This window comes from Zootoca vivipara, chromosome 3, assembly GCF_963506605.1.
Source record: "Zootoca vivipara chromosome 3, rZooViv1.1, whole genome shotgun sequence".
Taxonomy (NCBI): Eukaryota; Metazoa; Chordata; class Lepidosauria; order Squamata; family Lacertidae; genus Zootoca; species Zootoca vivipara.
The window spans coordinates 431468-458983 of NC_083278.1; the positions used below are offsets into that span (position 1 = coordinate 431468).

A 27516-nucleotide genomic window follows, 5' to 3' on the forward strand; every position below is an offset into this window, starting at 1 on the left:
TATTTTAGGATAAGTGATTCTTATTCCCAATAACACAGGACCCCATTTCGCATCACACGAAAGTTCTGCTGCTGCAGAGGGACATGACCATCGTGTGGCTGCATTGATTTAAAACAGGCACGCCCAAACTTCGGCCCTCCAGATGTTTTGGACTACAATTCCCATCTTCCCCGACCACTGGTCCTGTTAGCTAGGCATCATGGGAGTTGTAGGCCAAAAATCTGTAGGGCCGTAGTCTGGGGATGCCTGATTTAAAACAAAAACCACCCCAGTTTTTACACTTTGAATAGCTGTGTGTGTGTTGCAGAGGATTTGAGCAGGTCTGGGGGCGGGGAGCACTTAACCCTTCCTCCCACGTTGGGCGTTGCAAGAAAAGGATCCTGGACGTGGTGGGCTCAGCTATTCATGGGCCTGATCCTGTTAGGCGTTTCTTTCCTGGAGAATCCCAGGGAAAAACAGGCTGCCGATCGCCCCCTCCTAGCTGCAAGGTTACAGGCAGGCTCATTTCGCGGGGAAACCGGGAGAAACCAGGAAGTCACGGCCGCGAACTACACGCCCCACAATGCCCAGGGGGCACAAGGGCCCGCCTCCTCCCTCCCGCGCCTACCGCCGGATTGGCCGGCTGTTTCCAGACGTTCGCGGCGTCGAGAGCGGAGTTCCGCGCCGCCCATGCCGTTCCATTGGGCGGCGTGATTGAGAGCCCCGCCCCCCGCCCTGCTCCGTTTGGCGGGAAAAGGCTGATATGCTTTTGGCGCCAAAGTCGTGAGAGAGCCGGAGCGGAAGGAGGACGGAGCCGGGCGTTGCGATGGCGGCGGCGTTGGAGCTGGACGATGCGGAGCTGAGGGAGGCCCAGAGGGACTACCTGGACTTCCTGGACGACGAGGTGCGCGGGAGGAGGGGGGCGGCCGCGAGGGGAAGGAGGGCGCGGCCGAGCATGTGCAGAGTGCAGTTTCGTGACTCGTTAGGACTTGAGCCTCGGCGCTCCTCGCTTCGTAAATTGAGTTCGTTGGAATCCTCTTGCGTCCTCCTCGGGCCGAGCGAGGCAGCGAAGGGGGCTTTGGCGGAAGGCCTGGGGGTCCCCTGGGGAAACGCACGCCTGGGGGGGGGGTCTCTCGGGGAAGAAGGGCTTATGCCTCCAGGGAATAGAGCTCGCGCTCATCCTGATGTTTATACTACGTGGATATGTATACAGTATGTATATGTTTTTTTTATGTGTATATATGTATATGTATGTACAGGCATATAGTTGCAATTGTTTCTCTTTTGGGGAGTGTCACCCTGCATGATGCCGGAGTCCCTTGCAATTCTTTGGGTCTTGGGCTCCAGCAAAGGTTGGGATCTGATCTATGTTGCAGGAGGACCAGGGGATTTACCAGAGTAAAGTCCGGGACATGATTAGCGACAACCAGTACCGCCTGATTGTGAGCATTAATGACCTCCGAAGAAAAAATGAGAAAAGAGCCAGTCGGTAAGTTACACTTGCACTGGGTCACCGTGGATAGATAGATAGATACAGGTGAAACTCGGAAAATTAGAATACTGTATCGTCGAAAAGTGCATTTATTTCAGTAAAAATTTTTTTTACAAATGCTTTTTTTTGGAAATTCCACAGTAATAAAACAAATAGTTACAATAATACAAAAATAAACATCACAATTACATTTCATTAATTACATTCCATTTATAATTGACCCGCCTAACGACAAATAATTACAGTTACCGGTACAACAAATAAAGGCTTGACATATCTTGCTTTGCATGTCGCGTTACTGAAATAAATGCACTTTTCAACGATATTCTTATTTTCTGAGTTTGACCTGTAGATAGATAGTGTGTGTATGTTTATGCTTTCGTTGAGATTGCTGTATTGTGGAGGGGTTAGGCTAGATGTCTCTAGGGGTCCCTTCCAACTCGTACCCTTCCCCCTCCCTTTTCTTTTGGTCAGCTACAGTACTTCTAAGCTCAAGAACATCTCACTGCCTCCTGTACAACTGTTTTTTAAATAAAAAAATACAAATAGATCTGCTCCTGCTCCAACGTTTAAGACACAAAAGCCTTAAACAATATCCATCACACTGGGATAGAATCAAAGAACTACAGTGGTACCTCGCAAGACAAATGCCTCGCGCAACGAAAAACTCGCAAGATGAAAGAGTTTTGCGTTGCGCAAGGGACTCGCAAGACAGCGAGGTTTTCTACGGCGGTGGTTTTCTATGGCGGTGCGGTGGCTGCCCCTGCCTGTTTTCCCCTTGGCTCGGGGAAGACAGGCGGGGGCAGCTACTGCAAGCAGCGCCCGCCGTGCTTCGGCTCCGTCCCCCGGAGCTGCGCCTTCTCCGAAGCCCCGTCCCATGCCGCCGCCAGTCCCCCGTAGCCCATAGGAACGCATTGATTAAGTTTCAATGCATTCCTATGGGAAACTGCGACTCGCAAGACGAATTTTTCGTAGGACGAATTGAGTCCTGGAACGAATTAAATTCATCTTGCGAGGCACCACTGTACATATGACAGCTACTTTTTAAGGAATATGATGCTGCTGTCAATGTGACTCATACAAAATTGTTTAAAATTGCCACAGTAAGAAACTTGTATATGTGGAATTAAATCTGGAGCAGGGTTTGAAAATATAAAACAGCCCATTGAATGGTAACACAATGTAAACAATAACCTCAAAAGAGATGAAAAAGAGAAGGCTCCTGTGAGGGACAGGGGATATCGCGAAGTCCCTCCCCTCCTGAGTTCAAGCCCGTCCCCGAGCAAAGGGGAAAGCAGGGAGAGTTCCGATTCCAGTGGGGAAGCAGGAAGTCGTGTCCGAGGCTCAGGCAAGGTAGAGGAGCCAGGGTCCCAGGTGGGACAGGAAGGGGCAAGCAAGGGGGGAAGACCCATCCCTCCAACTCCAGAATTACGCAGGAAGAGGAGGGGCAAGAGGATGGGTCTGCCAAAGCTTTTGTGTTGGAGAAAGACGCGCCAAAAGCCATTAGGAGGTTCTGAAACCGACTGACAACATCGCTCCGTGTAAATAGCAATGACTTGAGCACTGTAAATACGCAGCACCAATAAAAGAATAAAATGCAGAGCTGCGTAGCGTCGTTACTCTGAAGTAGTCCACTCCGGCCACTGTGACAGCAACCTCCTAATCATTTTTGGGCTACTTCGGAGTTGCCGGGATGAGCGTGTCCGAGGCGGAGAAGTGGCGGCAGATCGCTGAGCAAGCCCAGCTAGAACTGCAACAGCTGTCGCTGCAGGCGCAGGGAGAATTGAAGGCAGCTAAAGAGGAGACTAAGAAGGTCCAGGACGACCGGCTACAACTTGCGGAACAGGTGAGAGAGCTCCAGGAAAAAGAGCAGCATTTAAGGGCGGTGGCGGTAGACCTCCAAAACAAGCTGGATGCAGAGAAAAACAAGGCGGGAGGGGCTCCCCAAGTCCAAGTGCTGCCAGGAAGGAGAGCAGGGACCCTTGTAAGCAAGTTCAATGGAGACCCGAAGGAGTTTCAGGGCTTTGAGACTGAGATCGTGTATGCTCTTGAGCTGCACCAGAATGAGTTCCCCGATGATGAGCACAGAGTAGCGTTTATTGTGGAACATCTCACCGGAGCAGCCAGGGAGTGGCTAAGACCATTAATCGCAACCAAGAATCCTTGCATGAAAAATGTCCAACAATTTCTAGAAGGTTTGAGGACGATGTATTCGTCCGATAGTCATTTGGACCAGACTAAGGAGGAACTGCATAATTTACGCCAAGGAAATATGACAGTTCGCGCATATTGGGCGAAATTCACCATGCTGGTGCACAGACTGGGGTGGGTTTTGGATTCGCCTCCCATGCAAGCTGCGTTTTACTTGGGTTTGAGCGAGGAGGTGAAGGATGAACTCTCGAGAGGTCCAAAGCCCAGTACTATGGATCAGCTGAGCAAAGCAGCTCTGGCGGTGGGGGTGAGGCAGGAATCCCGGTGGAACGACAAGCAAGCGACGCGCGCAAAGCGGGCTTGGTTCCCACGGTCGCAGGAGAAGCCACTCCCTCAACAACCCTTTCAGGCCACGCCTGGAGCCAGCCAGGACCAGGAGCCCATGCAGATTGATAGCGCGCGCGCGCGGGCTTTTCAAACCCCAGCGGCGCCAAGACGCAAGGAGGGAAGGGGCGGGAATTGCTTTCTCTGCAACTCACCCCAGCATCTCGTCAGAGACTGCCCACATCGCAGGGAGTGGCAAGGAAAGGCGGGAACGGTGGTGCCCTCCCCCACTGACGCAGCACCACAGCAGGGAAACGGGAAAGCCTGGCTGCAGGAGACAAGGGGCAGCAGCCAGGCACAGTCAGCAGACAACAGCCCCAGCCCGCCCACCCGCACAGAGAGGTGCAGAGCCAGCCCACCCCTCCCAGAGCAGGAGTGGTTCTAGAAGTGACGCTAACGCTCCCAAATGGCTATCCCCTGACGGTCCTCGCCTTAATTGACAGTGGGGCGTCCGCCAACTTCTTCTCGAGAAGCTTTGCAGAAGAGCACCAAATCCAGCTTTTGCAGTTGGATTTTCCTCTGCACGTAGCAACCATTGACGGCAGGGAGCTGCTGGGAGGGGCCATCACACATCAAACCCCCCCCATGAGAATGACGGTGGGAAGGCACTCAGAGACACTGGCGTTCAACGTCACCACCATCTCAGACCCCCCCATCGTCTTGGGCATGAGCTGGCTGGCGCGCCACGACCCCTCCATCAGTTGGCACCAGAGGTGCATCACGTTTGGGTCAGACTTTTGTCTGGAACATTGCATGCAGCACCAACCAGGGGAGGGGCCTCCGATAGCCACGGTGGCCACCATGCATATCAAAGGGGGTGAGGCAATACCCAAGCAGTACTGGGACCTGCAGGAGGTCTTCAGCGAAGCGGAGTCCGACCACCTACCCCCGCACAGGCCTTTTGACTGCCAGATCAACCTGGTGCCAGGGGCGACGATACCCCCAGCCAAGCTGTACGCCATGTCAGACCAGGAGCTGGAGGATCTGCGCGCTTTCATCGACAAGAACCTCAAGCGGGGGTTCATAAGGGAAAGCAAGGCAGCAGGGGGCAGCCCGGTCTTCTGGGTGGACAAGAAAGACACGCAACAGCGCCGTCTTGTGGTGGACTTTAGACGGCTGAATTCGGTGACAGAGCCCGTGGCTTTCCCCATGCCCAGAGTGGATGATCTCCTGACAGCGGCACGCAGGGGCAAGATTTTCACCAAGCTGGACCTAAGGGGGGCGTACAACTTGATCAGGATCCGGGAAGGCGATGAATGGAAAACCACGATGTTCACGCCTCTGGGCTCTTTTGAATATCTGGTGATGCCCTTCGGTTTGCAAGGGGGCTCAGCATGCTTCCAGGCCTTCATGCACCACGTCCTGGGGTCCCTCCTCTTCAGGAAATGCTTGGTCTTCCTAGATGACATCCTTATCTACTCGAATGACCCAGTGCAGCATGTGAAAGATGTCAGAGAGGTGTTGCAACGCCTGAAGGAGAACCACCTGTATGTGAAGCTGGAGAAGTGCAAGTTTCACACCAAAGAGGTGGACTTCCTGGGCTACAAGCTGTCAGACAAGGGGCTGGCGATGGACAAGGACAAGGTGCAGGCCATCCTGGACTGGCACAGCCCCAGGACGCGCAAAGATGCCCAACGCCTACTAGGCTTCGCTAACTTCTACAGGAAGTTCATCAAGAACTTCTCTCGCGTTACGGCTCCCATCACGGACTGCCTGAGAGGCAAGCAGAAGTTCAAGTGGACACCAGAGGCGCAAGCAGCGTTCGAAAGCCTCAAGAGAGTGTTCGCCTCAGACCAAAACCTGTTCCATGTGGTGCAGGACGCGCCCCTACGCATTGAGACAGATGCTTCTGAAAAAGCTGTGGGCGCAATTTTGTTGCAACTGGACGCCAACAGGGAGTGGAGACCCTGTGCCTTCTTCTCCAGGAAGCTGACACAGCCTGAACGCAACTACACAGTGTTTGATAGGGAACTTCTTGCGATCTACGCTGCGTTCCAGCACTGGCGACACTTCCTGGTGGGCGCGAAGCACCCCATCCAGGTGTGCACAGACCACAAGAACCTGGAGTTCTGGAGAACTGCCAGGGTGCTCAACCAGCGGCAGATACGGTGGGCAGAGTTCTTCTCGAACTTCAACTTCTCCATCCACTACATCCCGGGGGAGCAGAATGTCAGGGCGGATGCCCTCTCCCGCAAGCCAGAGTACATGGAGGAGGAGGCGCCACCAGCCCCAAGGCACATTTTCCCCCCGTCGGCATGGTCCTGCGGAGCAGCTGTGGTGAGCGAGGCAGAACTCACAGCACTGACGGCAGCGGATGAATTTGCCAACCGCATCTTCAGAGAACTGAGAGGGGGGAGGGAGCAGGCAAAAGACTTTGCAGAACGCAGAGGGCTGCTTTTCTACAAGGGTGCGCTGTACCTACCCACCACCCAGCTTCGACGTACGGTCCTCAAGCAGATGCACGACAACCCTACAGCGGGGCATTTTGGAAGGGACAAAACCGCTCACCTAGTCATGAGACACTTCTGGTGGCCAGGGGTGAGGGAAGATGTTCGAGACTATGTAAGGGGCTGTACCACCTGCCAGCGGGCGAAGGTGGTCAGAGCAGCGCCACCAGGGTTGCTGGAGCCCTTAGCCACACCACACAGGCCGTGGGAAGTGGTGTCCATGGACTTCATCACAGATCTGCCTTCGTCCAGGGGTAAGACTGCAGTGTTGGTGGTGGTGGACCTTATGTCCAAAATGTGTCACTTTATACCGTGTGCCAGGGCAGTCTCGGCAGAAGAGACAGCCAAACTGTTTGTTGATCACATTTTCAGACTGCATGGATTACCTTTAAGGGTTATTTCGGATCGTGGCCGCCAATTTGTTTCCAGGTTCTGGCGGCGGCTCATGAACCTCCTGCAGGTGGAGGTCAGCTTGTCGACGGCTAGACACCCGCAGACCAACGGACAAGCGGAGAGGGTCAACGCCATTCTGCAGCAGTACCTGAGATGCTACGTCAGCCAGCGGCAAACGGACTGGGTGGATCGCTTGCCACTAGCAGAATTTGCCTACAACAATGCAGTGCACGTCTCCACAGGGGTGTCGCCCTTTAAGGCCAATTACGGGCGCGACCTCAGATCTTTCCCAGAGAGGGAGAGGGAGGAGGAGGAGGAGGAGGGCCCACAGGCTGAGGATTGGGCAGAGGAACTGGAGACGGTGCACCAGCAGCTCAGAGAACACTTGGAGAGGGCCAAGGAAGCGTACAAAAAGGGGGCAGATCGCCACAGGCGACAAGGGGAGGTCATCAGGGTGGGGGACAAGGTGTGGTTGTCCTCGGAGGGCCTTCCCACCAGAGGGAGGTGCAAAAAGCTGGCACCCAAAAGGCTGGGCCCCTTCACGGTCACGCAACAGGTAAACCCGGTGGCATACAGGCTGGCACTGCCAGAGGACATGAGGGTGCATCCAGTGTTTCATAGATCGCTGCTGTCGCCGTACAGGGAAAGCAGCAGGCTCCGAGACAGCGAACAAACCCCCGAGGGAGGGGGGGAGAGGGAAGGCAGGGAGCAACTCAATGAGGCCACGGCCATCCTGGATTCAAGGTGGGGGGTGGGGGGACTGGAGTACCTCATGGCATGGGAGGATGCTCCACCGTCCCAGAATGAATGGGTCCCAGCCACTCAGATACAGGAGGAATTCTTGGTGGAAGAATTTCACGCCCTCTTTCCCCACAGACCCAAGCCCTGGCACATGGAAAGGGAGGGGGAGGAGGAGGAGGCACGGGAGAGCAGCTCACCATGGCGCTGGGAAGCGGAGTTTGAGGAACCAGAGGATGAGGTATGGGTGTCACCGAGATCCACCCAGTCAGAGGAAGGAGCAGATTGGCAGAACGTTTTTACCCCCACCAGCTCTGACGCCACGGACGTTTTGGGATTCCCGTCCGCCCAGGCGGAAGGGGGGGGCTCGCAGGACTGGGGGGAGGTATTCACACCAACGGGCTCGGAGAGCACTGAGTTCTTAGGCTTCCAGTCGTCACCGACACATGGGGGGGGCCTGGGGAGGGGTGAAGGAGAGCTTGGGAGGGGGGTGGATGTGAGGGACAGGGGATATCGCGAAGTCCCTCCCCTCCTGAGTTCAAGCCCGTCCCCGAGCAAAGGGGAAAGCAGGGAGAGTTCCGATTCCAGTGGGGAAGCAGGAAGTCGTGTCCGAGGCTCAGGCAAGGTAGAGGAGCCAGGGTCCCAGGTGGGACAGGAAGGGGCAAGCAAGGGGGGAAGACCCATCCCTCCAACTCCAGAATTACGCAGGAAGAGGAGGGGCAAGAGGATGGGTCTGCCAAAGCTTTTGTGTTGGAGAAAGACGCGCCAAAAGCCATTAGGAGGTTCTGAAACCGACTGACAACATCGCTCCGTGTAAATAGCAATGACTTGAGCACTGTAAATACGCAGCACCAATAAAAGAATAAAATGCAGAGCTGCGTAGCGTCGTTACTCTGAAGTAGTCCACTCCGGCCACTGTGACAGCTCCCTTAAGTGCTTTTCAGGAGCCACGATTGCTGATTTCTCTGGCTCTTGTCGTTGGAAAGATTCCAGGTATTGCATTTCTTGGCTAGGGCAGTCTATTATAGAATCATAGAATTGTGGAGTTGGAAGGACCCCTGAGCCCCCCCCCCCCGCAATGTCCACCCTGCAGTGCAGGAATCTCAACTAGATCATACGTGAAAGCCAGGTGTCTCCTATCTTATATTTATGCAGCTTGTTCTTCTTGCCTAAGTGTTATGCAGATTTAGCATACGTAGAGTAAAATGGCAGAAGTTGATGTAGTTTCCATATAGGAAGAAAGAACTGTCTGGCCACAGAGATGGGAAAGGGGAGGAAGGCCAATAAGCATCCCTTAGAACAGTGGTCCTCAACCCCCCGGCCACGGACCGGTAGCGGTCTGTGGATCAATTGGTACCGGGCCGCCTAAGGATCATTAAATACAATTAAATTAAAATTATTAAATCAAAACAATCTAAATAAAATATAAACAATAAACGTCCCCCCCTCAGCGGGCCGCAGTAAAATTATCAAACGTTGACTGGTCCGCGGCGATAAAAAGGTTGGGGAGCACTGCCTTAGAAGACTAGGGATCTTCTGTCTCCCTTCCCCTGGAAAAAACTGCCAGCAACTGACATCTTGGTAGGGGCTGACATGGCATTAGGGATTTTGACACCAGAGTCTTGTTCATCTTTGCTCCAGTTTGCTGAACAGTGCCTTCGAGGAGATGGTGGCTTTCCAGCGTGCCCTGAAGGACTTTGTTGCTTCTGTTGATGCCACCTATTCCAAGCAGTATGAAGATTTTTACATTGGGCTTGAGGGCAGCTTTGGATCTAAACATGTGACACCACGGACATTGACATCCCGCTTTCTCAGCTGCATTGTCTGTGTGGAGGGTATTGTAACGAAATGTGAGTTAAAAAACAAAGTGAGGACAGCTTTTAATACTGCATGGATGGGAATGTAGTGGGACCAATAGTAGTCTTCTCAAGCACTCGTGATTTCTCTGTGAAAACATGTACCATCAGTGGTCTAAGTAAATGACTGCAGGGCAAAGCTAAGTGTGGCATAATGGATATAGTGACCCTGTTTGTGTATTGCCATGAGGTATAGAGAGAAAACATGGGGGGGGGCAGTGGCATTGAGTATGCTGCCTATAGGCCTCGGCTTGCAGAGGACAACTGTGTGAAGCAGGGAGCGTCTTGTATCAATGGGTTCCACGGGTTCCACAATGCTCAGGGAGCCTCCTTGGATGCAGGACTCCAGAGCGTGCCTGTTTCACACAGTTGCCCTCTGCAAGTCTGCAAATCAAGGATGATAGTGCCAGACTGAAGAGGGCAGGGGCGCAGTGGTCACACAACCCCTCCATGTTTTTCCCTGTGTGTTTTTATGCGCCTTGTGGTAATACCTGTATAGGTCTTATGTATTTGGGTGGAAGTAAATGTTACCTGGGAAAGATTGAGGGCACAAGGAGAAGGGGACGGCAGAGGACGAGATGGTTGAACAGCGTTCTCGAAGCTACCAACATGAGTTTGACCAAACTGCGGGAGGCAGTGGAAGACAGGAGTGCCTGGCATGCTCTGGTCCATGGAGTCACGAAGAGTCCGACACGATGACTAAACAACAATAAAAACAACAACAACAAATGTTACCTTGGCAAGTGCCTTTGTGGCTGGGGTGAGGCCACTCACAAAGGAAGAGGGGTGGCTGGGGGTGGGGTGCTTTCCAACGTTGATTGTCTCTTGATGCTACTGTGGGAGAGGACATTTGTGTGGAAACAGTGGTACGGGGAGGGGGCCAGGAGCAGCAGAATCTTCCCCCAGCCAGCTTGGAGACTGTTAGTCTAGCTGTGGGATTTCTTCCAGTCTTTGCATTAGCTGGAAGAGAGACAGTGTAGGAATCTGACAAGGAATGGGAATGTTGAAGCACATTCTGAATAAGAACATTAATGAGCTCTGATGTTGGTCATGGCTATTCCTGGGGAATAAGGAAGCACCTATGGGAAATAGATTTCCTTTGGGGTCGGTTACAACATATTTAAACAAGCATTTGGCTGTAGCCCTGGACAGAATCAGGCTTTTAATGTAACACAGTCGAAAAGTTATGCTCAGAAATGGAAATTTGGAATTTCACTTGGCGAATGTCTGGGGTGAATGCTGTTTATGCAACATCTACAGTATTTTTTGCAAAGTATTGTGACCTAAAACAAAATTAAAGGCTGTTCCCTGTTCCCACTCCAACACAGGTTCTTTGGTCCGCCCAAAAATTGTGCGTAGTGTGCACTATTGCCCTGCTACCAAGAAGACAATTGAGCGCCGGTACACAGATATGACATCCCTAGAACCCTTTCCATCAACTGCTGTTTACCCTACCAAGGTGAGCCAAGTGGGTTCCATGTCCTCAAGGGTGTTCCCATCAATAGGACGGAAATTCCTCAGTGGATCTTTTATCCAAACTATCTCAATTCTATTTTCTCCCCAGTTTCCTACCACTCTAAGAATACTTCTTCCACGTATTCTTTTTCTGCTAAGAGGAAAGGGAATTGAGGGAGGCTTTGTCCTGCTGCCCTTTGTGCTCCCTGAAAATTGGTTCTAAATGACGCGACCCCCCCCCCACTTGTTGTCTGAAAGGGTTTGTGCTGCTCAATATCTCTGTGTGTAAACCCCGCCCCCCCCAAACAGCTGCTGCAGCAACAGATGCTTCTGCAGCTGCTTGTACATAGTGATCTACAGGATATACTGGTCAGCTTGTAACCTTCCTTAACTGTGACGATTTTGTTTTGGCTGAAAAACCAGCTTTGTCTGGATACGCTGTGAACTGCCCTGAGACCTTCAGGTCAGGTATAGGGCAGTATACAAATTTAACAAATAATAATAGCAGAAAGTGTTGATGTGTTGAAGTAGTGAGTCTACCAGAATCTCTTCAATTTATTTGCCCATTAAGAAACCATTTATTTTACGATCCTCCAAGCTTACAGTTAAAGTAATCTCTCATGACGCACCTTGCTAAATTACTTAACAGCATTTCCCTAAGTGGCACTTGGACCATGCCTGGGCGCCAACCAGTGTGGACATAACAGGCTACATTAAAAAGCAAGTTATATTTTTATCTTACGCTGGCTGTCTAGGATGAAGAGAACAACCCGCTTGAGACAGAATTTGGCCTATCTACCTACAAGGACCACCAGACAATCGCAATCCAAGAGATGCCAGAGAAAGCACCAGCTGGGCAGCTCCCTCGCTCTGTGGACATCATTTTAGACGATGACTTGGTAGACAAGGTGAAACCAGGGGACAGAGTGCAGGTCATTGGGACGTTCCGTTGTCTGCCAGGAAAGAAAGGCGGCTACACTTCAGGGACATTTAGGTAAAACGCTCAGCAGGCAAGCTTATTTGTTGGTGTGCTCTCATAAAATCAAGCTACAGTACACAGCAAGGCTTCTTGCAATTCATTCTTGCCCTTACTGCTTCCTACTTGTCACAGAATCTTAAAACATTAGCTGCCTAGTTATGGTAATGATATTACAACATTTTAAACTTCATTCCTCTTGTCTGTTAAATCTTCTGGCAGTTTACAAAGATTCTGCCTTGTCCTAGGGAAGGTATTGCTATGCCAAGTCCTGCCCCCCCATGCTATAAGAGGATTAAGGTCAGTTTATGTCACAAAGGACATTGGCAAATAAACTTAGTTGGTCTTTAAGGTGCTGCTGGAAGGATTTTTTTATCGCTAAATTAAGGAGAAGGGGCTGTAGGGCAGATGACGTTCCCCATCTGTGTGCACAGGCTTCCCCCACTTCAGACTTGCCTTCAATATGAGGCCAGTATTGGGAAGCAGCCATCGCAGGGAGGTAGTGTGAAATTAGTTCAGGCTCATGGTGGCTTTTGGGCATAGTGCTAAACCATGGCTTCTAGCTGCATGTGAACCAGCCCATCATCTTGGAGACCATTCATGTCGTATAAAAGGAAAGCAGAGAAAGACTCTTCAGGTGATGTTTTATCTGTGTGTGTATTTAAAAAAAATATATTAACTGGAGATACTTTTTAGTGAATATAAGTCTTTTGAAAATTTAAAACATTACAGCTCTTGATAGTGATGTCGTGAAGTGGAGTATGGTTTAAAAAAAGGCTCCCTGAGCATTGCACCTTCTCTAAAGTCTCATTGGAAATGGACCAAGCACTTACTGACTTAAGATTTGTCAAAAAAAATTGAGCAATCTTCCGCTAATCTACAGCTGGTCAGTCGAGACCTGTAACAAAGGACCTGTGTTTTCTCACCTTCTCAAGGACTATTCTGATTGCTTGCCAAGTGAAGCAAATGAATAAGGAGGTTCGGCCTGAATATTCATCAGCTGATATTTCCAAGATAAAAAAATTCAGCAAAAGCCACTCAAAGGTAAATTGGGCTATGATGTTAGGGCAATTTCACATATTTTGCTTGGGAACATTCAGGTTTGCTTTTAATGTTGACTCAGCAGAGTTGCAACCAAGGCATGTGTTTGTGGTAGTCACACTGACCGTTCTGAGGTGTACAATGTTTTAACCATGTGCCTAAAAATGGAATGTGTTAAGTGGACCTTGTAAACTTTGTGCTAAAAACTGTGGTTGCAGAGAATAGTGTGAAGGGCTTTAGATCTTAGTTATAAGGAGCCTGTTTATGGTAAAATCAAAACAAAAAGTTAGATTAGGAATGTCAGCATTGAATTTTTAAAAATCTATTATGTTTAAAGCCATTTTTACTCTGCTCATTTTATGTTTTATTCAGTTTTAAATTGAGGTGTTTTGTTGTTGTGAGACATTGAGAAACTTTGTGTACTAGCCTTCAAATACTGCTAATAAGCAAATACATTTAGTGTGTTTCTGTAGTGCCATCTTGCACTGATGTATCCCATAATACATCATGATCACTGTATAATATCTTTTCAACTGATACTGAAAAGTATTAGTTCCAGTGTGGCTGTTATCTTAATCCACTTCTGACCCTCCATACAATTGTGGCGGAACTCTCCTTTTCCTGATATGCCTTGAAAGTAGTTTTGGTTTCTGTTGCCATTTGAAACTATGGTTAATTGTCTATGGGCATCTCCTAATGCATTTTTCCGCTATTGTTTCCTGAACCTAGGATGTGTTTGATCAGCTTTCAAGGTCTCTGGCTCCCAGTATCCATGGCCATGAGTACATCAAGAAGGCAATTCTCTGCATGCTGCTAGGTGGAGTGGAGAAGGTGCTGGACAACAAAAGTCGCCTCCGAGGGGATATTAACATCCTGCTAATTGGTATGTGGGCACTTTTCTTTAAAAATATATATAATGGAAATGTTCATAGTTTGCTAACCATAGCTTAGATGTTTATAATTGTTTTGAAGATGTTTTAATTCTATTTTGTTGTATTGCTTTGCCACTTAGTTGTCCTGTAGTAGTTGGGCCACTCATCTGTCAATCGCCTAATGCCTTTGTGACCTTGTGTGACCTGTCTGGGCTTCTGCAATTTGAAATCAAACCCCATGGGCAAAGGCACAGTCCTGCACTGTCCATGTGGCACTGGTCAGCTGATGGCCAGCACTTGTGAAGTCCTGAGCACAGCACTTTGCATAGGGCTTTTTGGGTGCTGATCATCAGCCAATCAGTAATGTCTGCAAAACCCCTTTTGGCCCAACTTCAGCTTTGTCTGCCCCATACCTGATGCCATAGACAACATCAAGTGTAAGGCAGGTGAGCATGGTTTGGCCATGATAGTCTCATGGGCCAAAATGAGTAGGCCCGGAAGGCTGGAGGTTCTGTACCGAGGCGGTGTTAACATCATAATGAGCCCACTGTCTCTTCTCTTTCAGGTGACCCTTCTGTTGCAAAGTCTCAGTTGCTGCGATATGTGCTGTGCACAGCTCCACGGGCCATCCCCACCACAGGCAGGGGTTCCTCTGGAGTTGGTCTAACTGCTGCCGTCACTACAGATCCAGAAACTGGTAAGGAGCAGGCTAACGCGCAAGGTTAGCAGTCACTGCAATGGGAAACACGGGCTGATGACTGGCTCTCTGAAGTCAAGATAGTGTGTTCTTGCATGGCAGCTGGAGCCAGAACTGTAGACATCAATGGGGCACAGCTCTGTGGAGAGCAAAGTTGCCTTATGGCTGTTTACGAATTGGGTTATATCTCTTGCTCTGCCACCAGCCTGCTGGTTATAACTGGTTTGGGTCTTCATGTTCCTTGCTGGAAAAATGGGTGTATGTTTTAATCCTTTCTAACACTTATCCATATCTGTGGACAAAAACATGTTCGATATCCTCCTTTCTAACTCACTTGCATTGAGCAGAAGTGAGGCATTGGGAAAGTACAATGTTGTTGCTAGTTGAATTGCAGAAGTAAGCATTTATGTGCAGGATCTGCACAGATTGTTGGCAGCTTCATAGCTGTAAACAGTACTCTAGGAGTGAATTCTGCTAAATAGCCTGTCTTTCAGGTAGAACAGCAGCCTTTGGCTAATATGTACTGCTTAGCGTATCACTTTTGCTAACTTTGAGATGAATGCTCAGGTTGTGGTCAGTGGATGGGTGTAATCAACATGTGTGCTTTGATTTTCTGATCCAGGGCAACTGGAGGCCCATAGCAATGGGCTAGACTGTCTTTGCTCTTTTGTAGGGCTTATTGAATGTTAAGGGACAGTGCTGGGGCAGCTCAATGTGTTAATGGAGATGGGGAAGTACTACAACACTTGAGTGCTTGGATATCAGTATTCCAGTCCACCTAGTTGGAAAGGTGTGAAGGGAGCTGTGTCCAAACTCATGTGTACTCTCAATTTACTGTCTCCAGGAGAGCGTTGTCTGGAAGCAGGTGCCATGGTCTTGGCTGACCGGGGTGTGGTATGCATTGATGAATTTGATAAGATGTCTGACATTGACCGCACAGCTATCCATGAGGTGATGGAGCAAGGTCGCGTGACCATTGCCAAGGCGGGTATTCAGGCCCAGCTCAATGCTCGCTGCAGTGTCCTAGCAGCTGCCAACCCAGTATATGGAAAGGTGAGTACTTGTGGACGCTTCTTCAGGCACACCTAATGGCAAAGTTGTTGACTTTGCACACCATTCCAGTTTCCTTTTTATTGCTTTAAATTTTGATAGTGGTTTTGTTAGTCACTTTGTGGGGCTGCAGCTAAGGAAGTTGTGTCATCTTAAATACGGGGATAGCCTTTTTCAGGTGGTCATATACATTCTCACATACTGCTGATGGTGAACCCCTGGCATAGTTTCAGGTGGAATTCTCCAGTTGGCAACTATCTGCATTTTGCACTTTGTACAGTAACTGGCAAGCAAGTAGGGTGCTTCCTGCCCTCTTTCCCCCAAGTTGATAGAGAAAGAGTTCTTTGAAACATGTGATCCAGATGAACTTGTCACATGAGTTGATATTGTGGTCTTCCATGCAATGAGTGGTGTTTGCTGACAGAAACAGGAGATTCACGATGTAATGATCCAGGTACTTACTGTGAATTGTATTTATAGCCTGCCTTATATAAGATTTCAGGGTGGATAATTTAATATTAAACAATTAAAACAAAGTGCTATAATACGTAGGCAAAGGAAACATATGAATACACATATGAAGCATATGAATACACATGTGACTGTTGTTGCTCCCAAAATTGGCTTTTAAAATGGCAATAGCCTTGCCAAGCAGGCCAGAGTCGCCACAATGGATTGTGTTTGTTTGTTTGTTTGTTTGTCTTTGAAAATGGAGTCCTTTGATGTAATAGAGAATTGCAGGGGAAAGTGAATGGCAAGCTTTGGCTGTCATTCATTTGCATTTTCTGTACTCAAAAACAGTGCTATGCATGAGTACCAATATTCGTGCTTCTTAATTTTTTTATTTCAGAAAATGCTGGATTTCTCTTTATCGCTCTCCCCGTCCAGTAGGCATTATTTCCCTCTTTAGGAATAAGATACCCTTAACAGTTGCAGACTGAACGTGCTGTTTTTTCATATAACTTTTTACAGTATGACCAATACAAAACCCCTATGGAGAATATTGGCCTGCAGGACTCTTTACTGTCTCGATTTGATTTGCTCTTCATTGTCTTGGATCAAATGGATCCAGAGCTAGATCGGGAGATTTCGGACCATGTTTTGCGGATGCATCGTTACAGAGGAGCTGGTGAACAGGATGGAGATGGTGAGTCTCTCTTCCCGAAAAGCTTTGTGGGAAATCCTATGTGAAATGAGAATTAATTGGCGTTACCCAAGGCTTCTTTCTTTTGTAAGCAACACTCCTGTTGTGCCATGGCATATTTTCAGGTCTTCACTTGCTGTTGTGGGAGGTGGAATGATCATGCTAAGTTGCCTGTGGAACCCAAGGATGCTCCTAACATTAGATAAGGAGTTCCACCGCAACTAATAGGAAGCCAGGTTGGAAGTTGAGGGGAAAATAGAACTTTTGCATGAAGATGTGTAGGGGAGAAAAAGCAGAAGACTTTCCTCCTATCACGGGGATCAGGGAGAACCATTTCAGCCTGAGGGCCACATTTCCTCCTGGGCAACCATTTGGGAGCCACTTGCCCCTTGTGCATGTGTCAGAGTAAAAAATGGACCGATAATACAAGTTTATTTCACCACACCTGCTTTCATTGTTAGAGGGAGCTTTGGCAGCTTGGCTCGTCTCATCCCTGCAGGGAAGCTGTACCAGCCAGAATTTCCACTTCTGCATGGCTGTTTACAGGAATGGTGCCACTGAGCGCACAGTGCATGTCTAGAGAAGCCCATGCACATGTCAGTAAAGGCACTGCCCAATTGCTATAATATTTTCTCATTGGTAGTGATTTAAAACTTGCTCTGCTGCTCAGATTCCCCCCCCCCTTTTTATTTTAAATGGAGTTTTTCAGGAAACAGTACAGTGAGAAGGTGCTGGTTTTTGTGTATGTTGCTATAGTAATTGAATGTGGCCTAGATACGTCTCCAGGCAAGCTTTCCCTTCTATTTCCAGCCATGCCTTTGGGTACCACCGTTGAGCTGTTGGCCACTGATGATCCTGCCTTTGCTGAGGAGGAGGACCACGATCTGCAGGTGTATGAAAAGCACGACGATCTACTGCATGGGCCTAAGAGGAGGAAGTGAGTGCCTCCCTCAGTCTTCCTCCTTGCAGATAGATTGATTGCTATAATCTCCTCTCCTGCCCCACTTAGAATCATAGAATCATAGAGTTGGAAGAGACCACAAGGGCCATCCAGTCCAACCCCCTGCCAAGCAGGAAAAGCTGTGTTTTAAGCTACTTACCATAGCTTAAAGTGCAGCCTCAAAACCGTATAGAAATGCAAATCAATAGCCTATATTCAGGGGCCCTATATCACACACACACACTCAATATTTTTGCTTTCTCGGGAACTGACAGGAAGTTTTGTTTAGATAGTATAAGAGCAGCCCAGCTGGATCAAACCAAAGGTCTGGCTTTTATTTTCCAATGGTGAGCTGTGTGTCTGAAAGTTCACAGGCAGGAGATGGAAGGCATTGCCCTACTCTTGTTGTTCGCCAGCCTCTCATGGCAGGGATTAGCTATGATAGGATGCATCTTCCATGACTCCCCCCTTTTGAAGCTATCCAACCCCCAACTAGCACTGCACCTTGTGGCAATGAATTCATTGACTTCCTTACGCTTATTGTGAAGTACTTCTGTCTGTGGTGGATCTATTGCCAATCCAAAGTTATTGGGTGCCATGTATTGTGGCAAGAGAGGAGAACTTTTGGCTCCAGCATTTGAGTTTATAAGCGTTTATTCATATTGAACCCCCTTAGTAGTTTCCCCCCATTAAACTTAAAAGCCTTAAGCACTGCTGCTTTCCCTCATAGAGAAGATTCCGCCTCCCCCCATCTTTTTTGTGTTGGGGATCCCCCTACTACTTGCCTTCTCTGTGCAGGGCAGTTCTGGGAGTTGGAGGTAATGAGAGTCATCCAGAGAGCCACACAGACCCCAGCATTTTTCTGAGACTTCCCTCCTGCAAGGTGCTTCCACCACAGTTCTTAATACAAAGATTAGTTTGGGAATGTGAGGTTGCAGGGTTCGTAAAAGGGAAATGGCAAAGGGGTTCACTGGCTTTAATTCTCATCTTTTTACCTCTGCCTATATAGTTAGGGGGGACGCTGCTGGCGCTGTGGTCTAAACCACAGAGCCTAGGGCTTGCTGATTGGAAGGTCGGCGGTTCAAATCCCTGTGACGGGGTGAGCTCCCGCTGCTCGATCCCAGCTCCTGCCAACCTAGCAGTTCGAAAGCACATCAAAGTGCAAGTAGATAAATAGGTACCGCTCCGGCGGGAAGGTAAACGGCTTTTACATGCACTGCTCTGGTTCGCCAAAAGCGGCTTAGTCATGCTGGCCACATGACCCGGAAGCTGTACACCAGCTCCCTTGGCCAATAAAGCGGGATGAGCGCCGCAACCCCAGAGTCATCCGTAACTGGACTTAATTGTCAAATGTCCTTTTTTATATGGTTACAGGTAGGTAGCCGTGTTGGTCTGGATCGAAGTAAAATAAAAAAAATTCCTTCAGTAGCATCTTAAAGACCAACTAAGTTTTTATTTTGGTATGAGCTTTCGTGTGCATGCACACTAAGAAGTGTGCATGCACACGAAAGCTCATACCAAAATAAAAACTTAGTTGGTCTTTAAGGTGCTACTGAAGGAATTTTTTTTTATTTTACTTTTTTATATGGTTAGGGCTGTGTATTCGACATCTTGAAGGGAGGAACCTAGTTTGAATTGCTTACAGAACTTGATCACTTTGTGTTTGCCAAACAGAGAGAAGATTGTTAGCGTGGAGTTCATGAGGAAATACATTCATTTCGCCAAGATGATCAAGCCAGTCTTGACCGAGGAGGCAGCATCCTTCATCGCTCAGGAATATTCTTCTCTTCGCAGTCAGGACCAGATCAGCTCTGATGTGGCTAGAGTGAGTAGTGAGCTGGGTCCTTTTTACTGGGGGAAAAGTGGGGGAGGGGAGAGCAAAGGTGAAATTGAGAAAATAACATGTTATGTGTGATGTAGTAGCACAAGAACACTTGTGTTAGGACACAAAGAAACTCAGGTTCAGACACCTACTGGGTGGCAATGGGCAGGTGGCTGTTCCTCTTCTTACTTTACACCACTGGACTGCTGAGGTAAAAACAATGTTTCTTTTGAACTCTTAGGTGGAGGAACAAATAATTGTATTGTACTGTATATTTGAATCAAAATAGCCTTGACTATGACAGCTGTTTTGCTTTCTGATGTGCAGCATAGCTGCTTTTCAGTCAGCCGAATTCTGCCTGGAAATCCTCACTTTCCTCTCTGAATAACAGCAATAGGGGAACAGTGCTAAAGGGCTGCAGCGCTGCTTAATAAGAGGATTTGTGCAGGTGGAAGTTACCTGAGCATCATCACGTTCCCTGACCCCCATCCATAACATACAAAATCTAGGAGTGGAGCCTGTAGCCTAGGATTAAAATCCCATTGAACAAGTACGCTAGTAAAAAAAAAAAAGCAACTGCAAGCAACACACTAGTATATCTGATAGGGTGGGGCAGATCCTTTTTATGGATCTGAGAACTTGCATGTATTTGGTTTTCCTATTTTTTTCCTTTTTCAAAGGCTGCATGTAGTCGTCTCCTGCCTAGAGAGGTGTGTGTGTGTGTGTGAGAGAGAGAGAGAGAGTGAAATTTGCAGTTCACATTGTGAAAGATCACAGCAACATGTAGGGCTTATCAGATGCTTGTCCTGCAGCTTGAATCGTCAGCTGCATAACCTTGGTAGTCTCCTTGCTTGGCTATAGCAAAATAGCCCTGTGGCTTCTCCCCTTTATGTGCTGCTATGTGTTAGTTCTACAAGTGATTGCCTGAAATGGGAGTCTTGTTCTTTGCTCACTAGTTCTATCTTCCTTTCCAGACTTCCCCTATAACAGCCCGTACGCTGGAAACTCTTATCAGACTCTCAACGGCACATGCTAAAGCCAGGATGAGCAAAACAGTGGACAAGCAGGATGCCAAAGCTGCTTTAGAGCTGGTGCAATTTGCCTACTTCAAAAAGGTGTGCAAACTGTTGTTGGATTGCCTGTTATCATAACAAAAAAAAATGAATCTAACCTGGGGACAGGTATTGGTAGCGCTTGGCTTGTATCTTTGAATGGTATTAATGTCATCCATTATTTTAAGTGTTCTTCCCTGTAAATGTTCCCAAGGTGGCCTATAGCAAGGGGGATAAAAGTCAATTATTTTGTTTTTAAAAGTTTAAAAAATGGATTTTTTAAATTTAAATTGGATTTTTTAAATAAAATACTTGCAGGAAAAATCTTTCTAAAGATAGTTTTCTATTTAAGTTACATTATAGTCCAAATACTATTCATAAGTTTTTCATGTGTGCTAGAACTCAGTCTAAGTTTTTTTTTAAAAAAAATTGTTTAACCACATCAGATAACAAACATGGATAAATAAATTGTTTAAATTGTTATTAAGGAAATGAATATTTTTCTCCTTCCAGTAAATTACAGCAGAAAAGTTGTCCAAATATAAACAGTAAACTATTAAACCTCACAATAATGTCATTATCTGTCAATGTATTTCTAATAGTATAACCAAATCAGTAATTTTTGATATAACTGTAAAAACTACTCTGAAAATTTATTATTCCAAAAATGAAACCTTCACCTGGTTGTAAATATTAAGATTATACCAGGAAGAATGAGTTTTTCTGTAAAAAAAGAGATTTAAATTGAAGTCTTACTGACTAGTGATTTATATCATGATTTAAATCGATTTGATTTAAATCAAATCCACCCTGGCCTATAGTGATCAGTAATTATATTCAAAAACAGCAGAAGAGGATGTTGGTCTTTACTTGTCAAGTGGAACAGGTTTGCTGAATTGCATTGCTGCTCCAGAAACCTGTAGTGTTATCTGCTGTGCAGAGATTTGTAATGGCTCAGCACTTGTGTGAATTGCTACACAGATGTCGCTGGATTGGACAGGAGAGCTCCATCACTCTGCTGAGTGCAGGAACCAGAATTATTGCTGCTATGCTGAAGCTTTTCCCTTGATGTCTTCTGCTTCTGTTAGGTCCTTACCACTTTTGTCCTTGATTATGGTAATCTTTGTACGAAATGTTCCTTTCATATCTCCAATTTTCTTGAACAGATCTCTGGTTTTCCCCATTCTATTGTTTTCCTCTATTTCTTTGCATTGCTCATTTAAGAAGACCCTCTTGTCTCTCCTTGCTGTTTTTTGGAAATCTGCATTCAGTTTCCTGTATCTTTCCCTATCTCCCTTGCATTTTGCTTGCCTCCTCTCCTCCGCTATTTGTAAGGCCTCGTTGGATAGCCATTTTGCTTTCTTGCATTTCCTTTTCCTTGGGATGGTTTTCGTTGCTGCCTCCTGTATAATGTTACGAGCCTCCATCCATAGTTCTTCAGGCACTCTGTTCACCAAATCTAAATCCTTAAACCTGTTCCTCACTTCCACTGTGTATTCATAAGGGATTTGATTCAGATTGTATCTTACTGGCCCAGTGGTTTTTCCTACTTTCTTCAGTTTAAGCTGGAATTTTGCTATAAGAAGCTGATGATCTGAGTTACAGTCAGCTCCAGGTCTTGTTTTTGCTGACTGTATAGAGCTTCTCCATCTTTGGCTGCAGAGAATATAATCAATCTGATTTCGATGCTGCCCATTTGGTGATATCCATGTGTAGAGTCGTCTCTTGTGTTGTTGGAAGAGAGTGTTTGTGATGACCAGCTTGTTTTCTTGACAGAACTCTATTAGCCTTTGCCCTGCTTCATTTTGAACTCCAAGGCCAAACTTGCCAGTTGTTCCTTTTATCTCTTGATTCCCTACTTTAGCATTCCAATCCCCTGTAATGAGAAGAACATCCTTCTTTGGTGTCATTTCTAGAAGTTGTTGTAGGTCTTCAACAACTGCTGTTCTAAGGAGCCACAATGCTGATGGCTTCTGCTTTTGAGACTTCTCGGCTCCTGAGCAAATGGCTGATTAGTTGACCTACGGTACTTACAGATTCTTTGGGCTTCTCTCATTTCAAAGGTTTTGGAAAAAGAAAAGAAGCGAAAGAAGCAGACTGAAGATGGTTCAGACCCAGACACAGAGAATGAAGCTGCAGAAGAAAGTGAAACGAGAGAGAAAAAGAGGTAAGTAAAGAGAAGCAGTGTAAGGAGAACCCACATGTGCTTTTTTGTCCTTTAAGAAAAAGTCTTTATTGGGCAATAGATAGCAAAACCACAAATTTGTCATATTTAATGGATAATCTTGCCATCAAATGCATTTCCATCTCCTTGCAACTGTCTGTTCAGCCAGCAGCTCACTTGGTGGGTTACTTTCAGACAGTTATATGCAGCTCACTGGCCCAGATAATCTGGATTGCATTATGTCTGTTTCACATAACGCACAAACTGTGTGACTGCACACAATAATGTACAGGGTGGCAGGGTGGGGAACCTCTGGCTCACAGAGCAAGCGTAGTCCTCCATACCTCCCTATTTCCCCTGTTAGGGCATTTTCAGGAACCCCACCTGATGTCATACATGATGCCAGGTGCGGGGAAGGTAAGGGTGGCACTTCAAAGGAACAATTGGGAACTTAAATCTCCCGGTTGTTCCTTTGATCAAGCAAGATGCACTCCCGGTCCTATGAAAAGCCCTTGCAAGGATGCTTCCTAAGGTTTGTTCGGAAGTTCTGAAAGTTGGGGCTTCAAAGGGAAGCATCACATGACATCAGGTGATGGGCAGGTGGGCAGCTTTGAAACAACTCGTTTCAATAGGTAACCAGTGCAGTCTACGCATAGCAAACGGGTTGCACATTCCTTCTCCAACCACAAATAATGACATCTAAAACAAAAAGCAACATAATTGTTCCCCCACCCCACCCCACCCCATACATCCACCTAAATTAAAGACAAGCAGCAGAGACCAGGAATGTAAATGGCTACAATTAGGTCACCGCATAGAAAATGCCCTTTAATGTAAAATCTGGAATAATTTGGACCGCTTTCTTCTAAAGCAGGTATGGGGGGGACCTTTGGGCTTCTAGACGTAGTCGAGTTAGCGCTTCCCTCAGCCTTGACCATTGACCATGCTGTCTAGAGCTGATGGGAGTTGTAGTTGAGCAACATCTGAAGGACAAGCCTGAAGTAGGTAATAAAACTAGAAGGGTCTGGAAGGTACTTTATTCAGTCTGTAGCTTTCTGCCTCCTGTTGTCACTTGCTTCCAGTCTTACTCTCCCTTTCAGTCGCCTACCCAGGGTGGGGAGGTAGAAGATAGAAGGGAGGGAGAGTTTCACAGAATACTTTCCATATTGTACAACAGGTTTTTACAGTTTTAAAAAATAAAATGAGAGGCTTCTAGCTCAATATCTCCTCCCCCCCTTTCTCCACAAATCTACACACTCCAGGTATCTTCCACTATCCATTTGTGGGTGGTGACAATATTGCTATAAACTTTTTGTCCTTCTGTAGAAGGAAGACGCGCTCTAGTGATCGTGAGCCAATGGAAGGGGAGACTCCTGATCCCTATTCCTTCAGTGACACTGAAGAGGAAATGCCAGAAGGTGAGCAGTTTCCCTCCGGTCTTTCTCAGGCTAGTAGATGAATGGATTCAGGCCCAAAAAAGCATTCATGCACTATATTTTTGATTCAGTTGCACAGTAGAATCTGCCCGCAAGGGATTTAAGCATGCAGTTGGCTGCAAAAGTCACTTCATCTCTGGCAAGCTTGCTGAAAGTGATAGCTTTGGAGCTGCTTAGTGTCAACTAGCAGACTTCCCTGGAGAGCTCCCCAGACTATGAAAAACTGCTGCTTTTCTGTTTTCGCCATTCCAGAATCTACAACTTGCATATTGTTCATATACTCAGTATTTGTTTCTCCAGTACTTGCAAACCTTTTGAGTTAACTTTGCTCTTGTGTCTCTTAAAATCCACTGGTCTTTAAACAAAAAACAGTGTGTTATTTTTCTGTGGTAACCGTACTCAAGAAATGAAAAGGTATGTAAGGAGTAAGTCACACTGAGACTTATTACTAGGTTTGTGGATGTAGGATTATAGCATCAGTCATAGGTCTTGGTTGATGCTTTCCACTAGACCACAAGGGCTGCCTGTTAAATATTTGCTATATAGACAGGGTAATTTCCAGAGAGAGAGAGCAGTGTTGGTTTGTTGCAGCAAAAACAATGAAGTCTTGTAGCTTAAAGACTGAACAAATCTATTAGAGCAACAAATCTGTTATTCATTAATTACCAGTTAGACACATCTGATGAAGAGGACGAGTTCATGAAAGTTTATGGTGGTGTATAATAGATCAAATTTTGTTGGTGAGTACTTGACATTGCATTCCCCTATTCCTTCAAGACTAACTCATCTCTCCTCGATATTATTTAGTTGAGGCACACACTCCCAAGACTACTGAACCTTTGGGCACTGGTGAGACTAAGTCAGAGTTGGCTGAATCCAGGTGAGTAGTATGCAAATAAATATTACAGGTCAGAGTTTAATAGTATGCAGACTCAGGCACCAGTTTGATCCTTGGGACTTTGTAGAATTGCAAGTAGTCTTGTGGCTGGTCATTTTGAGAATGTGGTAGTTTAAATAAATAAAACAAAGAAGGCCATGCTTATTCTGACCCTTGCTTTGAAAACTCAAATGTCAGTACAGTCGTACCTCGGGTTACGAACTCGATCCGTTCCGGGTCGCAGTTCGTAACCCGAAAAGCTCGCAAACAGAGTGCCATTTGTGCGCATGCGTTTTTCGCGCTTTGCGCATGCGCGACGAAAACACTTCCGGGGTTGCGGAGTTCGTAACCCGAAGTGTTCGCAACCCGAGCGGTTCGTAACCCGAGGTACGACTGTATTATTTTCAGAGGCTAACAGTGCAATCTCAACTGTGTCTACTCAGAAATAAGTCCTATTGAGTTAAATGAGACTTACTCCCAGATAGTCCCCAGGTGGCACTGTGGGACCCAGGTGGCACTGTGGGTTAAACCATTGAGCCTAGGGCTTGCTGATCAAAAGGTCAGCGGTTCGAATCCCTGTGACGGGGTGAGCTTCCGTTGCTCGGTCCCAGCTCCTGCCAACCTAGCAGTTCGAAAGCACGTCAAAATGCAAGTAGATAAATAGGAACCGCTACAGCGGGAAGGTAAACGGCGTTTCCATGTGCTGCTCTGGTTTGCCAGAAGCGGCTTTGTCATACTGGCCACATGACCTGGAAGCTGTACGCTGGCTCCCTCGGCCAATAATGCGAGATGAGTGCGCAACCCCAGAGTCGGTCACGACTGGACCTAATGGTCAGGGGTCCCTTTACCTTTACCTCCCAGATAAACGCGGTTGGGATTTCAGTCTTATTGTAGTTTTCTGTAGTTCAACAAAGTAATGTTAAAATAAGACCCAAAATTGTCATGTCTGAAAGAGAGTCAGATGATGCTAGTTATTTATGACTAAAGTATGCAAATTAGCTGCATCTATTTTGGTTCATTGTTAAGTTTCATGTTGATCCAGCGAGGGATTCCCCCCCCCCCCAAAGCCTCGTAAGGCATAAATTTAAGCATTCCTCCAGTGGCTTCATGGCTGGCCTTTTTAAGATCCAAAGTGCCCTGCTGAGGGATCATTCAGTTCACTCTCTTTCACCCTGTTGCGTATATTATCTATTAAAGATGGATAGAGATTGCAGACTGCTGTCGCTTCCTGCTGCAGAAACACAGTGGCATCTTGTGGCAGAGGCAGAGAATAATAGGCAGACAGCGGTGGGAGAGTCAGAGCTCAAACACAGTTCTATAAAAGCATCTTAGCCTAGCCATACTGTTTTGACTCCTTGTTTGTTTTCTTCTACGTGCACAGACTGAAAGCATTCAAGGCTGCCCTTCTGGGGGTATTCAAAGCTGCTCATGCGCAGTCTGTGGGGTTGAAGAGCCTAATGGAGTCCATCAATCGAGACAACCCAAACCCTTTTTCATCTGCTGAAGTCAAGGTGGCCTTGGAACAGATGCAAGATGACAACCAGATCATGATGTCAGATGACATAATTTTCCTAATCTGATGAACAGCTCCTTGATGTGGAGAATCCCCTTTTCAGCACCTTCCTATAGGGACCATCTAAAAAGTTTGGCTTGCCTCACCTGAGCCATCTAGATTAGAAGAACTGACTGCAACTTGGGATGCCTATGTTATAAAACATTTATGTGGGTTTATTTACCTTGGGTTTTTTTCTTCTTCCAAGGGTGCAAACATTTACATTCAAAAGTACTTAATTGCAATCTTTAGTTAAAAATCTCTGGTATGTCCTAAAGAAACCAGGCGTGGAAAGAAACATATTTGCAAATCTCCTGTTGTTAAACGTATAGAGGGTGACATAGCACAGTGGTGCAATTCTAAGCTTTTCACCTTTGTCCCCTCAACCATCATAGCCTATCATACCTGCAATTTGTTATTTAGCAGCTCAAATTTTCTTCACAAATGTAATTACTTGACACGGACTTTTAATAAATAACCCGAATGTGGTTGTAGTGAATGAAGCTATTAAAGCATATTTGCAACCAAAGACAGCTCTACAAATATTACATTTCTCTCACTGTGTATCTGTATTCATGCATAGCTCCTCTTCCCATTATATTTGCTACCAGCTTTGCCTTTGGGAGCAAAGATTCCAAAAATAAATCATGTATGAGCCATGTTTCTGTTACATAACTTTGAAAGCAATTGCTTTTTTCTGAGGTTATTTTGGTTACTGGAGTATAGCATGCATCAAGACGATCCTGGAAGCCTCATCTTGCATACAGCTAGAGAAAATTACTTCTACAGGTAGCTACATGTCTCCCTCATAAGACAGCCATTTGTCTTATCATTGCAAAGTGATAAGGGAATTGAGCTAGGAAGGCTAAAAACTTCTTTTTGTATTCTGCCTTTGGTCTTTACCTTTTTGATACCACGGGAGTTTTGCAGCTAGAATTAAAACAGAAAATGTGTAGAAATACTAAAAGCCATTCTAATGAATTTATATCAAGATTGCA

General features: G+C 46.8%; 1 protein-coding gene across 1 annotated transcript; it reads left to right on the plus strand.

Moving 5' to 3' along the window:
- The first annotated feature begins 759 nt into the window (after positions 1–759).
- MCM3 (minichromosome maintenance complex component 3) lies at positions 760–27503 on the plus strand. Its single transcript, XM_035110409.2, has 17 exons — positions 760–883; positions 1356–1468; positions 9226–9434; positions 10769–10899; positions 11651–11889; positions 12807–12915; positions 13642–13795; positions 14350–14481; positions 15326–15534; positions 16504–16678; positions 17486–17612; positions 19290–19440; positions 20412–20552; positions 22553–22656; positions 23980–24071; positions 24897–24969; positions 26348–27503. Exons 1-17 carry the CDS (start codon positions 806–808, stop codon positions 26544–26546), a joined length of 2436 nt encoding a protein of 811 aa, XP_034966300.1. The 5' UTR covers positions 760–805; the 3' UTR covers positions 26547–27503.
- Positions 27504–27516: the final 13 nt, after the last annotated feature.

What these genes read in the sequence shown, in the direction of transcription:
- MCM3 (XM_035110409.2), top strand. Translation starts at nt 806, where the DNA reads ATGGCGGCGGCGTTGGAGCTGGACGATGCGGAGCTGAGGGAGGCCCAG. An exon ending in TCAGCAAAAGCCACTCAAAG is followed by an intron (nt 12,916 to 13,641) that starts GTAAATTGGGCT and finishes TCCTGAACCTAG; the next exon opens with GATGTGTTTGATCAGCTTTC. An exon ending in TCAGCTCTGATGTGGCTAGA is followed by an intron (nt 19,441 to 20,411) that starts GTGAGTAGTGAG and finishes CTTCCTTTCCAG; the next exon opens with ACTTCCCCTATAACAGCCCG.